At 35.0% G+C, this 15,797-nt stretch overlaps 1 protein-coding gene across 7 annotated transcripts in view; it reads left to right on the top strand.

Moving 5' to 3' along the window:
- Window positions 1–15,797, top strand: part of SYTL5 (synaptotagmin like 5) — a 216,001-nt gene that overhangs the window by 173,111 nt on the left and 27,093 nt on the right. For 5 of the 7 annotated variants that reach the window (XM_025051343.1, XM_025051339.1, XM_025051341.1 and 2 more), the window contains 3 exons: window positions 2,173–2,314; window positions 5,937–6,069; window positions 7,671–7,777. In XM_025051343.1, coding sequence (XP_024907111.1) covers window positions 2,173–2,314; window positions 5,937–6,069; window positions 7,671–7,777 — 382 coding nt within the window. The remainder of the gene's footprint in view (window positions 1–2,172; window positions 2,315–5,936; window positions 6,070–7,670; window positions 7,778–15,797) is intronic. The other 2 variants (XM_025051342.1, XM_025051337.1) reach the window with 1 other exon arrangement.

The raw sequence follows: 15,797 nt of genomic DNA, 5'->3' as shown, positions 1-15,797 counted from the left end.
GATTTTTGAGGTAATATTCTGAGAGTAGAGAACCTATGGTCACAGCACAGCATTACTGGGTAGATCTATAAGCTCTTCTAAATGGGACTACTGAAATGAGCAGAATCACTTGGAAAGGTATGAATATGGTTAACTGTTGTCAAGTGAAGAAATGTAACATCTGAGGTAGGAGGGCTCAGGAAAATCACCAGGGAACTTAGAATTTATTTAATCTATTTAGTCACAAAATTTATTATCTTATTGTCAGAATCAAAAAGACATAGTCATAGACTTCTCCTAAGCAGAGTCCACAGAGTACTATAATTTATTCAGAGTGCCATTCTAGAAAGAAGAAGCCAGAGACTGTTTCTATGTAGTATCAAAGGAATGCCACCAGAGATTTTTCATAGTTCTCTTAATCAAATCCCAAGAAACTAACCCCCAGCTCTCTTCCTTTGATCATCTTCTTGATAGCTCCCTCTATCAATGTAGAACCTGCCCGGTTGTAACAAGTTGATCTTGATGAAATGATGAGTAAGCAATAATACGCACACTCAGATAATTTTTTGTTTTCATCCTCACTTTGTCATGTACTATATGTGTGACAGTGTAGTGGTTGTCGTGGTCATGGTGGTGGTGGTGGTGTGTGTGCGCGTGCATGCATGTATGTATACATACACATGCATGCATGTACAGAATAATTGTTTAACCTCTCAAAGACTCAGTTTCTTCAACTTTAGAGTAGGAATGTTAATACCTTTTTTTTTTTTTTACAGGGGTATTGGTGAACGGAAAGTGTCTAACATTTAGAAAATACTCAGTAAATGAAGCTGCTGTTTGCATAATTATTGAGGGTGATTGCAGCTGGTAGTATCAATCAGGGCATATTTGATTTTGGCGACTCTTCTGGTGCACAGCTTTGAAAAACCTATAAGCTGTAGTTGATAACTCCAGTGGTCACTGCCAATTCTTCTGACAGATTTATCTTCTAGTAATGACACATGCACAGTCAGACATTCTTTTTAAAAGCACCTTTCCTTTATTACATTAAGTCTCTCCTCTGATTGGTTCAACTGTAAGCTCTAATCGCTATCACTGCCGTGCTTTAACAGTAAGATATTTATTATTATAGGTACACTTATAACTTATTAAAATAGTAATTGAAAGAGTGAAATTCATAAAATTGTTTTACCACTAAGCATATTCTTTGTTAACGGAGGGTAAAGAATATAAGAACAAACTCTTCAACACTAATTTGTCAAGCTTATATTTACTTATGAAGCTACGTTCCATGAAAAAATGTGTGATCGCCTCAAGGGCAAGACCTGTTTTTTCATTAATCGTTATTGAATGGAACCGAATCAGTTTTAGCAAACATGAACGTGAGTCAATCTCATTTGCCAAATGTCATTATTTTCATACCACAATTATTAAATGTGCACCATGAGTCAGTCACTAAAACAACATAGAAATAAAATATAATGTCCAGTCTTTGATTAAATATGTACTGAGTGCCTCCTTTGCACCAAGACATCATGAAGATGCTGGAGATATTATGGTAAATATATCATGAACTCTGTCTCCAAGGAGCTTACAGTTGTTAGAGGCACCCAGGCCTACATATGTGGATAAGTTAGGGAGCCACACAAGACATTGTGTACTCAAGTGCTACATATTTTGGTAAAGACTGTAAGTGAATAGGAATTGGGTAGAGTAAAGGTTGACAAGGCCTGTGATTGACAAGAGGGTCTGATGGGGGAGGCTGGACTTCATCTGAACCTTGAAGGACGGGGAAGATTTGCATGAATTGAGAGTGGCATATCAGGTGGGGAGAATGTGAGCAAAAACCTTAGAGATAGATGCATGACTGTGAGCATGGTGAGTTGAGAGGATAGTAAGGATCCTGGACTGGCTGGGAGAGTGCTGGTGAGCTGTGTGAAATATAGTTGGAAAGGTAGGGTGAAGTTCAATGATGAAGATCCTGGAGTCAGACTAATGGGGCTGAACCTAGTGAGTCATGAAGGTCTTTGAGGAGGATGGTGTCATGTTAGTTGATGACCAGTTCCAGTGTGACTCTGGTTGTACATCTTGTGATTTACACCTTGTCATCATTTTCTCGTAAGCTTTTCCTTGACTATATCTTTTGTCGCTGCTCTGCTTCCATGTTAATTTGGAATATTCTTTCTCATTTAGGGGAAGCACTGGTTCATCAGATCTTAATGACCAGGAAGCTGGTCCTGGTATCCCAAAGAGCAGCCAGACCAATGGTATGACCCCAGTCGCTCAGAAGTCACCAGCCTCAAGCACACGCAGTGTGACCTCAGTCAGTAATAGAGTAAGTACACAGATGCGAAAGGACAACCGGCTTCCGGGACTCAACCTCACCACTGTGGCATGACTGGGTTTCAACTCTCTGTGTCTCAGCACATGTTGTTTACATTGCTTAATGATAGAAGCTTCTTTATCAGGACCGAACCTGTTGCATCCTTAGCTCCTGGCAGGATTCCCTGAAATGAAAAGGAAAGGGAAAGAACAGGTTAAAAGTGGCATTTGTATAATGAGGGTTTAAATGGCTATATGATTTGAACAAAATACAAATAAGTTTAAGAAGTCTTTGATTTTGATCTTCCATGTTACTTCTCAAGATGTTGCCTGCACTAAAAATTTTTTCCAAACTGATTTAAATCAGGAAAAGTAGAATCTTGAACTCTTTTTGTAGTTTTCTTTTCTATATATCTGTTGAAATAAGGGGTCAACACATAATGAAAACTGAAATTGCATATGTGTAAATATATAATATATAACATATATAATATGGAAGCTTTTCTTTTGTATGAGCATATACCAGATTTTTTTTTGATAAAGCATGAAATAATATATATAGCTGACATCTGTATTTAAAAAGTCTTTATATACATACTTCAATTTTTTTGAGTCAGCCACTATTTAATGAGGGTCTACTATAAGCCAGACCCTGGTCAAACAAAGACTTGAAGGAAGTGAAAGAATTAGCCATGAGGGAGTCTGGGGCAAATTGTTCCTCCAGGCGGAGACAACACTGATATTCAGCAAGTACATTACAGGAAGGCTGTTCAATTATTTATGGCTAGCCTCCATCTGCAGTAGTCAATGCCCTTGCTCAGCCATTGTGCAAAGTATCTTTAATGACCCTGGAAGAACAGCTAGTGCAAAGACCGCAAGTTGGGGGCATACCTGGTATGTTCAAGGAAGAGCAAGAGAGCCAATGTGGCTGTTGTGAGTGAACGAAGGAAAGAGTAATAATAGGAAATGAGTTCAGAGAGGTGATAAGGCCAGATGGGGCCTTGTAGATCACTGTTTGCACTTAGTCATTTACTCTGGATAAGATGGGGGTAGTTGGAGGATTTGAGCAGAGGAGCAACATGATTTGCCTTCTGTTTATGCAGGACCTGGGGACTGTGTTAAGAAGAAGCGGTAGGGGTACGAGAGTAGAAGCCATGAAGCCATAGCATTACTGCAGGCAAGAGACTTGACTTTGGAACAGGGAAATAGAAGTGAAGGTTGTAAGCATTCAGATTCTACAGATTTTGTTTTAAGGAAGAGCCAAAAGGCATTCAGACAAATCGAATAATAATAATAATAATAATAATAATTAATATAATAGATATATTTAAACACTAAATTATATTTGCTGATAAGAAAAAAGGCATACTTAAAATTTTATAAATATTTATATTAAGCTCAGCAAGCAGTGCTGTTCAATAGCCAGAAAAACGAATAGGTAGTTGATGATAATGCTCACTTCTTTGGCAAGGAATAATATTCAAAATATTTAGCAACTGAGCAATAAGAACAAATACTGGCACAAGGCTAGGGCAGTATCTTGGGGGCCCTTCCATGTCATGCATTAACCTGGGTTATGGGGAAACTAGGGTTGTAGAGGTGGGGAGCACAGGGAAGGGGGTTGAGCGTGGACTGAGAGTAGTCCTGTTTACAAACTGATGCAGAAGTTTTTAAAATTTTTTAACAGTTGGTACAGCCATACCAATGGGTAGCGGCAGACCATTTGTCCAATAACCAGTAAGTTGGTCTAGTTCGTTCTCAAAATAAGCATTATCTTCCTAAGTACAATTTTTCGAGAGAAAAAAGTCATGCTTGTCATGTACTAATACCCTCAGAACTAACAGCGTCTACATGAATATTTCTTTATTAAACAAAACACTGATTTCCCCAATAGAAATCCCCTGCAATGCAGTTCAGTATATGTACATATATAAGCAGTTGCCTGTGTTTTTCTCGCTCTTGCTAGTCTAGCTAGTCTTTTCTAAGACAAAAAGAGACAAAGGGAAATGTTTTCTGTTGAATAAACATAAGAGCACAGTACTTTAAGAAGCACATTTGCTCTTCCATGATGAAGGGAAGAAGTATATAGCGTGAGATGATGATCAAGGTGATAGCTTCTTAATTTCTCCCATTTCTCTTTGTTTTAGTGTTCTTTTCTGCTTTAGCATATGAGAAGTAAGTTTTTAAAATGGAAACTCTTAGAACATGAAAGTCTCTAACTTGTCCTCTGCTATGATGTACCTTGTTAATTTTAGGTTTCACATCCTGAATCTCCAGGGTATGTGTTGCGTGTTAATGCTTGTGCAATATTAATTGGCCTATTAGAGCTCAATATTACTGATAGTCCCAGGGAACCAATTGGAAAATTTGCTATCAACATAATTGCCACTAAGGAAGTTGGTCTTGCTTCATCGGAGGACTCCATGTGTGAATAATGTTTTAAAGAAGTGTTGAAAACTGACCTAAACTTATTTATCTGTTTGACCTCTGTCATAGCCTTTTGATAAACCTTAGTAGTCTACGGCAGTTAGTTAGAAGCTACATTCTTCCTGCTATAGAGAGTATGTGTTAGAGAATAATCAAAGACCAAAAACAGTCTATATTGAAGCTGCATTAATTAGTATGTATGCTAAGCCAGTGAGAACCACATCTCTCTAGAGTGAGATCATCTGTTTCCCTCAGTGTCTAAGGTATGGGCTTCATATAGGGCAACAAGGAGGGAATTCCTTCCTGTAGGACTTTAAAAGGCATTTTTTGATTGTTTATAGAAGGGGGAATTGAAACTTCTCTTTTTAGTTTGGTCATTATCACACTGTGGTATCATTTACATGGACATTTAACCTTATTCCAGTTCTCAAAAGTTTCAAATTAGTTTTGTAATGCTCAAGCAAACTTGGAGTGATGCAATTGCCAAGCTCTTACGGGCTTAGACAATTTTGGGACAGAGTTTTCCTTTATTGTATGTTACAATGAAAGCAAGTCTCTGACTGAATTCTGCCACATGCACATTTATTAGCAAGCAGGCACCCCCAAAAGTAACCTATTTCTATAAACTGGGAAAGTCCCCATTCCTTATCCTTTTATTAACTTTGATAAGCCACTTGCATGAAAGTTTCATTCCAATAATGATGTAACCAACCGTGCTCTGATCATCCAGTCTGCTGAATGGAAAAAGTGGCATGGTCTTCTGTTAAATAGGGGTGGAGGAGATAAAGGGTGGTGGAGGAGAGAGGGTGTTGAGAGTGGGGAAAAACAGAGTTCTAAGCCTCAGTACTATTCTGAGGGTATGAAGCTTGCCAGATTCTTGTACATAGTTCATGTAAGATTGGAGGTACCTGTATCATTCTTCTTGCTAACCATATATTAGAACACTCACTAAATTTGTGAATGAAAAATTATTTCGAATGCCTTTTGTGATAATTAATAAGCCTCTTGCTATAGATTTTAGAAAGTGATTATTGATAGTTTTAGAATTATATGGACTCCAGATGCGGGTCCTCCAAATATCAACTAGCTCCTCCTAAAGAGTATACACATAAACGTGGTTATACAGAAGTATATTTCTATGGAAGAATTTTAAAGGAAATTAGTGCCAGTATAATGCTTTTTCTTTTATTTTATTTTCACTTTGTGAGAAGGAACACGGTTTTAAAAATTCCATGGATTTGATTGCCTTTGAAAGAACCTCAGAGGACCTTATAAAGAATCATCGCAGAAAAACTTCTGTTACACCTTCCATAGCAGTGTCTGGGGCCTCCTTCTCCTCAGGTAGGTATTTACAACATGACTACTCTGTTGTACAAAATATCTAAATCAGATGGAGCTATACTTTTGTGTAGCGTTAAATGGATGTTTCATGCCTTAAAAAATTCGTTCATGTTTGATCCATGGTGGTAGGCCCACTCCATAAGAATTGCTTGAAGGAGGTGATGTGTTCTTACATTCATGCAAAATCCATTTATTAAGTGTATACCCTTGCCAGGCATCATTGCCAGGTTTCAGAGCTATACCAAATGTCAGTATAAGAGTGTAAGAAATATAATTGTCTCATTTGATACAAAAGATAAGGACTCTTGCCCAGAGTTCAAGGAAATGGTAGTTCAATTGATATGGTGGTCAGAAATGCCCTATATCTAGACAGATTAATTATTTCATGGTTTAAGTAAAGAATTATTTTCAAGCAGCATTAAGGTTTTAATAATAACCCTTTCCATTTGTATGGGACATTCAAATATGTCATTTCACTTCATCACCACAGCAACCCTGTGAAACAAGTATTATTTATGTTGCAATTTCATTATGTAATACTATGCATAAAGGCACTCTTTGGACATATTTGTCATAATGATGAAGTTTATGTCCCATGTGTAGAATTAAAATCATGACAACATCCTCAACATAAAAAAGTTACTTGTTACCTAATGATGATATTTGCATAAAGCCTAATGCTGGATTCTGTGTGCTGAGTTGGGGAATCTCTCCTAGCCAGGTGGCTCCCAAAGGTTTTATAAATGTGTATGGTTACTGTTGCATTTTGTTCAGGACTAGAAAATCGGCTCACCTGTGAAATGCAAGATTTTAAACTAGTCTAGAAGCGAACCTCCTAGAGTATATTTCTACTCCTCCTTCTGAACAGCCCCTGTTTATTGAGTCCTCTGTGTCAGACACTATGTTAAGTACTTCTGCATTATTTCATTTACAGTTTCAAACTTTAGTACTTGATTGCTCTCTTAAATCTTTTTTGTTTATAAGCAACTATATCTCTCTCAGCAGGACTTTGACATAGAACTGTTCAGTGGAAATAAATTGTCTGTGTCTTGGTAAGCTATTCACAGCATTACTGAGTAGTGCATTGTCCTTTAACTTATATTTTCAAAAGCAAGATGTTCTTCTGATCAAAGATGCTCCGGTGCCTAAAGAAATAGAGCTTCCTCCCAATTTACCTTTAGCCATACCTTTTTGTATGAATTATCTAAATTTTTAAAAATGGCTATTGTCTTATTTTTTCTAAGCTTGAGGGCCATTCTAGGAGAGTTTTTCAATGTCTACAAGCAAAACAGATGATTTAAAGAGCTTACAATTAGCGTTTTATGGTAGGGCATTTAATCTCCTGTGATCAAAGGAGAAGTAAACATGTTAGTTTGGTAACTCAATCCAAGGAAATTTCAAAATACTATAAAAAAATAACAAGTGTGATAGCATAAACGGCATGAAGTTACTGACTCTTGACTGTTGCTTTCATGACACTATTTATGCCCCATGCCTATAAAGAATGGAATAAAGATTAAACGTTTGCAATTTAATAAAAAATTAAAGCCTCTAACAGAATAAGCTGATTCATATCTTTCCTTTTCTCTTCTTTCTTCTAGACCGGACTCAATCTGAGTTAGATTTGAGTGGGTCATTTACAGAAGACTCAGAGGATACTGTAAATATAAGAAGCAAGTCTGTCCCTGGGGCTTTAGACAAAGACTTGGTAAGTTGAATGTGGAAGAGTCTAATGATCATGAAGAAAGGACGTGATCTTGTTTCAGACCTGTCCACTTTTAGGTGAAGATAAGTTGAGACTAAAGTGAGTATATACAATGATCTCTTCCTAGTCAGTCTTCACAACCAGCATATATAAACAACTAAGGAACGATTTAGAAAGAGTAAGAGGTAATCAGGTTAATGAGTGAAGATTATCCCTAAGAAAACACCTATTGGTAATTTCAGTTCCTGGCTAAAAGTACATTACTTAATCTAAACCTGGAAAACCAGGGATCTCAGTATTTCTTAAACTAAATAGTACTAGATTTATCTGACTATATATTTTATACGAACCTTTCTACATCTCAAGTTAAACCCATTGAACTGCCTTCTTGAGACTGAATTATATGAAAATTAATATTTAAGTGAACACATTTATAAAATGAGAAAGTCGAATTAGATTATTGTTAAGGTTCCTTCCAGTTCTAATCTCATATTCTGATTTCTATAATTGCTACAATGCAATTTGAACTCTTTGGAAGAAAGATAAAACACAAATGTTGAATGACATTAATATAATTTTTCTAAAGCAAGCCAGGAAACTCAGAGTCCTAAAACTCAGTGTTACTTACCATAGTATAAAATAACTGTGAAAGTATTTTAAAATCTATCACTTCATAAACTGTTTAAATGTCTAATCAATGTAGTGTATACTGAAACTAATAAAGTAAAATTTAAAAAAAAAGAAAAAGATAGGACACAAATTACCAAAATCAGGAATGAAAGAGGGGTCATCACTACCAACATAACAAATTTAAATGATGGTAAGGTAATACCTTGAACAGCTGTATGCCAGCTAGATTGACAATTTATATGACAGATTCCTAGGAAGACACAAATTACTAAAATTTACTCAAAAAATATAAATTCTAGGTAGATCTAGAATAAGTTAAAAGTATTGAATTAGTAATTAAAAATCTTCCCTCAGAGAAAAGCCCAAGTATAGATGGCTTCACTGATTAAGTATATCAAATATTTGAAAAAGAAATATCAATTCTTCATAGACTGTTTCAGAAAACTGAGGAGGAAATACTTCTCCACTCATTTTATTAGACCAGTATTATACTGATATCAAAGCTAACAACTCTGCAAGAAAAGGAAACTAGAGACTAATACTCATCATGAGTGTAGATGGAAAAATCCTTAATCGAATATTAGAAAACCAAGCTCGGTAATACTAAAGGATTGTACACTATAACCAAGTGGAATTTATCCTATGGATGCAGTGTTGATTTAGCATTCAAAAATAAATTAATGTAATACATCATATCAGTAGAATAAAAGACAATAACTACATCACCTTAGTAGATGCAGAAAAAGCACTTGACAAAATCTAACATCCCTTCATAATAAAAATATCAAACTAGGAATAGAGGGAGCTTCTTTACTCGAATAAGGGGGCATCTACAAAACTCCTACAACTAATATCATACATAAAGACAAAAAGGACCAAATGCTTTCCCCCTAAGTGCAAGAAGGAGGTGAGGGTTTTCACTTTCACTTCTGTTCAACGCTATACAGGAGAGTTTAGCCAATGCAATAGGAAAGGGGAAAGAAAAAGAAGGGAGAGAAGGAGGGTGGAAGAAAATGGAAAATAAGGCATGTCATTGGAAAGAAAGAAATAATATCTTTTATATTTGTAGATGACATGATTTCGTATGGAAGATCGTAAAGATTCTGCAAACACATTACTAGAATTAATAGATAAGTTCAACAAGGTTGGAGGATATGAGATCAAATAAAAAATACAATTGTGTTTCTATAAGTTCAACAAGGTTGCAGGATATGAGATCAAATAAAAAATACAATTAGTAATGAATAACCTGAAAATGAAATGAAGACTATAATTCCATTAATGATAGTATTAGAATAAAAAAATATTTAGGAATAAATTTATCAAAAATGTAAGATAGTTATGTGTATTGAAATTTAGAAAAATATTGCTGTGCTAAATTAAAGATCTAAATTTATGGAGAGACATTCTATGTTCATTGATTAGCAGAATAAAAAAATTTAAGACAGATTCTCTCCAGATGAACCTATAAACACAAATTAAAGTCTAAGAAGGCTGTTCTTTTAATCTTAGTATTTATTCACATGGTTTAATCAGTTTCTTAGCCAAATATGTTTCTAATACTATCTCACTGATTTTTTTCCCTAAATAATGTAGTTTTTAATATCACTATATTATTATTTTTAAATAGTTTGACATCTTCGAGGTAGTATTTTATAGTTAGTAGCATTGAAATTTTTTTGGGAGGGGTCTGGCTTCTTTCAGCGTTTTTTTTTTTTTTTTTTTTTTAAACCAGCAGTATCCTTACTCAAATAAAGCCTTACATGCAAGTCTATATATAACAGATCGAAGAGCAGCTGCTCTGGTTGCAGCAGGTTTGTGGGCCTAGTAAACGGTCTTTTTAATTTGTATTTTATATTAAAGCAGGCTATTTTGTAGAAATGGACATCCTGATTCTAAAATTTATGTGGAAATGATCCAGAATAATAAAATTAATTTTAAAGAGCAAAGTTGGAAGACTTATTCTTCTAGATTTTGAAACTTACTATACAGTTATAGTATTAAGTGCAGTGTGGTATTGGCATACACATAGGCAATCGAAGGAATATAATAGGGTCCAGAAATAGCTCTTACATTTATGTTCTATTGTTTTGGGGCAGTTCAGTGGGGAAAGGATGTCTTTTCAACAGATCATGCTTAGACAATTGGATATCCATACATAAACAAAAACAAGAGCAAAAACTAACTCAAAATGGATTACATATCTAAATGTAAAACTTAAACTATAAAATTTTAAAAGAAAACTTAGGAGAAAATTTTTGTGAATTTAGAGAAAAAATTCTTAGATATGACACCAAATGCATGATGCACAATGCATTCAAGAAAAAAACTGATAAATTGAATTTCATCAAAGTTAAAATTTTAGACTTTAAAAAACATGAAAATGTAAAGACAAGCTGCAGACTGGAACAAAATATTTACAAATCAGATATTTGATAACAGACTTGAATCTCAATTATATAAAGAATACACTCAACATTAAAAAGGCAAATAATTCTATTTAAAAACAGATAAGAAGATTTATAAATAGTCAATAACCACATGAAAATATGCATCATTAGTCACTAACGAAATGACTTCACCACTTCAAACCCACTAGAATAGCAATAAACAAAATATAGAAGCGTTGGCAAAGATGTAGAGAAAATGAAGGCTTCATACACTGCCTGTAGGAATGTAAAATGGTATGAGCACTCTGAAGAAAATTTTAGCAATTTCTTTAAAAGTTAAACATAAATTTACTAAACCACCCAGTAATTTAACTCCTAGATATTTACCAAAGAAAAATGAAAATTGTGTTCACACAAAGACTTGCACACAAATGTTCATAGGTGCATTAGTCATAATACTCAAAAAGTGGAAATGATCAAGACATCCACCAACTGGCGAATAGATAACAAATTATATATGGTATTCCATATACAATAATCAACAATAAAAAGGAATAAAGTACAGATACACACTACAACACGGATGGATGAACCATAAAAAATATGCCTAATGAAAGAAGCCAGACATAAAAAGCCATATATTTTATGATTCTATTTATATGAAATGTCCAGAAAAGTCAAATCTATGGAGAAAATAACGCAGATTAATGGCTTCCAGGAGAATGAGGATTGACTGCAAACAGATATGAGGGAACTTATTAGGTTGATGGAAGTGTTCTAAAACTGGTTGTGCTGATGTTTGCACAACTATAAATTTGCTAAAAGTCACTGAGGTACATTTACAATTCATAAATTTTATGGTTTGTAAATTATACCTCAATAAAGCTGTGAGGGAAAAGTAAACAGCAAGGCGAATAGCTGAAAAAATGTTTGCCAATATATTGATAATTGTTAGAGCTGGATGATGTTATAATGATTCATTATACTGTCACCAATTTTATAGATGTTTAAGTTTTCATAACATCCTTTTTTATAATATCTTTTTAATAAAAGAAAGTGAAAGAATACAAAGAGTTGTAGTTTAAGTGCTATCAACTGGGCAATAGCATACCTAGAAATTACAAAACATAAAAATATAGAAAAGAGAAAAAATAATATGGATATATTTCACAGAATTAAAGAAAAATAATATGGATATATTTCATAGAATTAAAGAAAAATATTTCTCAGTTTGAAAGTGCCAAAGATTAGAAATAACAGCTTACAGCTAGACATATTATAGTGAAATCTAAATATATCAAATACAAGAGAATATTCCAAAAACTTCTAGAGACAAATCCTGTATTACATACAGATAAACAAGGATCAAATTAATATCAGTTTTCATAGCAACAGTGGGTATAAGATTAAAAGACCTACACTGAAAATCGTTTTGAATCAAATACTTTAGAGGAGAAAGAAATACAGGAATGGTTGCAAGGGATATAAAAAGTAAAGGTGATTATATAAGTTAGTGAAGTTTTTTTTAAAATTTTTTCCCGGCTTTATTGAAATAGACAATTAGTTGCTCATATTTACATTGTACATTTCAATGACTTTTTTCAGTTATAGTTGGCATACAATAATATTACCAGTTTCAGTTGTACAACCTAGTAATCAGAGATCCACATAACTTGCAGAGTGGTCACTCCACTAAAGCTGATACCCCTCTTCCCCCTTGCATATTTATTACATTATTAACCATCTTCTCCATGCTACATTCTACATCTCCATGTCTATTCAACTACCCATTTATACCTCTTAATCCTTTTGCCTTTTTTCCCACCCCCCAACCCCTGTCCTGTCTAGTAGCTCTCAAAATATTCTTTGTATCTATGAGTTTATTACTGCTTTTGTTGTTGTTTGTATATTCTTTAGATTCCACATGTACGTGAAATCATGCGATATTTGTCTTTTTCTCTCTTTCCCATTTCATTCAATGCAATACCCTCTAGGTCTATCAAGGCAATATCTTTCTTCATCCCCTTCCTTTTAGTCTGTGTGTATCTTTTAATCTGAAGTAAGTCTCTTGTGGACAGCATATGTAGAGGTCTTGTTTTCTTATCCATTCAGCCACTCTATCTTTTGATTGGAGCACTTAATTTTTTTTTCCATTGGAGGTACTTACTGATAGGAATGTAGTTATTACCATTTTTTATTCCTGTTTTTGATACATGTTTTTCCTTCTTAAAGAAGTCTCTCCAACAATTCCTGTAATACTGGCTTGGTGTTGATAAATTCCTTTAGCTTATTTTTGTCTGGGAAACTATCTGTCCTTCCACTCTAAATGAAAGCTTGTCAGGATAAAGTATTCTTGGTTGTAGATCCTTGGTTTTCATCACATCGAATATTTTGTGCCAAGCCCTTCTGTCCTGCATGGTTTCTTTTGAGAAATCAACTGCCAGTCTATGGGTGCTCTCTTGTGGATAACAAACCGATTTTCTCTTGCTACTTTTAAGATTCTCTCTTTGTATTTAATCTTTAGCATTTTAATTATGATGTGTCATGGTGTGGGCCTCTTTGGTTTCCTATTTCTTGGGACTCTGAGCTTACTGGGGTTGTATGTCTGTTTCCTTCACCACGTTAGGAAAGTTTTCCATCATTATTTTTTCAAATAGCTCTTTAACGTCTTGTTTTCATTCAGGTATCCCTATGACAAGGCTATTTTTATATTTAACAGTGTCCCAGAGGCTCCTTAAATTATTATTATACTCTTGGCTTTTTTTTCCTTGCCATTCTGATTGAATGTCCTTGGCTTCTCCATCCTCTATATAGGTCATTTGATCCTCTTCTTTATTCATTTTATTTATTCCATTTAATATACTTCTTATCTCAGATAATGTGTTCTTCATTTCTGACTGGTTCCCTTTTATAAGTTCCATTTCCATTTTTATGTTTTTGTTTTATCTCTTTGCTAAAGTTCTCATTGAATTCATCTATACTTCCCATAAGTTCATTGAGCATCTTTATAACCAGTGTTTTGAACTCTGCATCTATGAGATTGCTTGACTCCATTATTCCTGGATCTCTGTTCTGTTCTCTCATATGGTTTCTGCTTCTTTGTCTTCTCATTTTGGCTGCCTTTCTGTGTCTGTTTCTATGGACTAAGCAAAGCTCTTAAGTCTTCCGGTCTTATTAGTGTGGCTTTGTTTGGTAGGTGTCCAGTGGCATAGTTCTGAGAGGGGTTCAGCTGCAGGCCAAGTTTACCCCCAGCCTGTGCCCCTCCGGTGCCATCTGTTAAGATTCAGCAAGCAATCCACAGATGCTGTGCTTATAGTTGCTTCAAGAAGCCATGTCAGAAACCAAGGTCAGCTGCCACTAGTGGGAGTTGTGGTTCTGCTCAGCAAGGAGCAACTGACTCATCAATGATACACTTAGATGTGGCTTAGGTGGGGCTATGAGTTTGGGGATGTGGGGTTTTAGGAAATCCTCTGGGCGGAGCAACCTCTGTTATCCAGTTTGATGATGTCTCAGCTATGGTAGCGCTGTGTCAGCACACTGGGAGCGGGGAGGGCTCAACAGAGGAACAATGGATACCGCTGGCACTTCTGTCTGCGGGAGACTCTAACCTCTGGCCCTCTGACAACTCAGTGTACCTTTGTAAGTCCCTGGTACCTCCTACACAGCCAAACCGGTGCTGGTGTTCAGAATGAGTAGGTCCATCACTGCGAAAGTCTGCTTGCAGACAAAGCCCCTTTAAGAGGCATCTGCAGCTGCCACTGCTGTAACCTCTGTCCCGCTCATCTGCTTGGGACCAGGCAGCCTCGCATCCTCACCCCATCCTACCTCCTCCCGTTGCAAGGTGATTTCTTATTTTTCTCCCTAGTTGTAGGGCTTGTTCATCTAGATCCCAGGTGACTTTCCTTGCTGTTTGCTCCTTGTTTCTGTCACAACACTGCTAAGGAATTACTGAGTTAAAGAAAAAATCATAATAAACATATAAAAACAATCAGAACTACATGAAAATAAAAATACTACCAAAAAAAGTAAGGGATGCAGCAACAGTCTTACTTGGGGAAGAATTTTATAGCCTTAAATATTTACATAAGAGAAGGAAAAGGGGTGAAAATTATTTACTATGAATAAACTTTTTAGTTAGGACAATAACACTAAACTCAAAGAACTTAAAATTAAAGACATAATTACAAACAGAAATCAATCAACTACAAAACAAAGATAAAATACAGAACAATAAAAACAAACATTGGTGCTTTGAAAAAACTAATAGACAATCTCTCAAAGTATTGGTAGGGACAAAAAGAGGGCGAAAACAAGTATGAATGACAAAGGAAGCATAACTACAGATAAAAACAGATTTGAAGATAATGTCAGCAATTATATGCCAAGAGTTTTGGAAACAGATGCAATGAATACATTTCTATAAAATGTAATTTTTCAAAACTGACTCAAGAAAAATTTAAAAACCTGAAATTTCTGGACATGATAATAAAACTGAAACAGTAGTTTACAACCTTCTGATAAAGACAGAAGCAGACCCAGATGACTTTACTGGCAAGCTCTAAGAAGTTTCAAGGAAATTATTATCTTAAACATTACACACATTTTTTATTGTGATAAAGTATACATAAAATTTACTAATTTATCTAGTTTTAAATCTATAGTTCTGTGGCAAAGAATGCATTCATTTTTTTTTATAGCTATCACTACTATTCATCTCTGCAAATTTTTTATTTTCACCTATTAAATACTGACCATCATTCCTCCACCTATTAAATACTAACCATCATTCCTCCTCCTTCCAACCCCTGGCAACCACCATTCCACTTTCTGTCTCTATGAGTTTGATGACTCTAGAAACCTCATATAAAAGAACTCACACAACGTTTGTCCTTACATACAAACTTTTTGAGACAATTGAAAGAGAGAATATTTCCAGCTCTTTTGTGAGGCCAGTGAAAAACCAGACCGAGGCATTTTGAAAAAGAAAATGGCAAGCCTATTTT

The sequence above is a fragment of the Pteropus alecto genome, unplaced genomic scaffold (assembly GCF_000325575.1).
Source record: "Pteropus alecto unplaced genomic scaffold, ASM32557v1 scaffold28, whole genome shotgun sequence".
NCBI classification, from domain to species: domain Eukaryota; kingdom Metazoa; phylum Chordata; class Mammalia; order Chiroptera; family Pteropodidae; genus Pteropus; species Pteropus alecto.
This window is presented reverse-complemented; position numbering and strand designations above follow the sequence as displayed.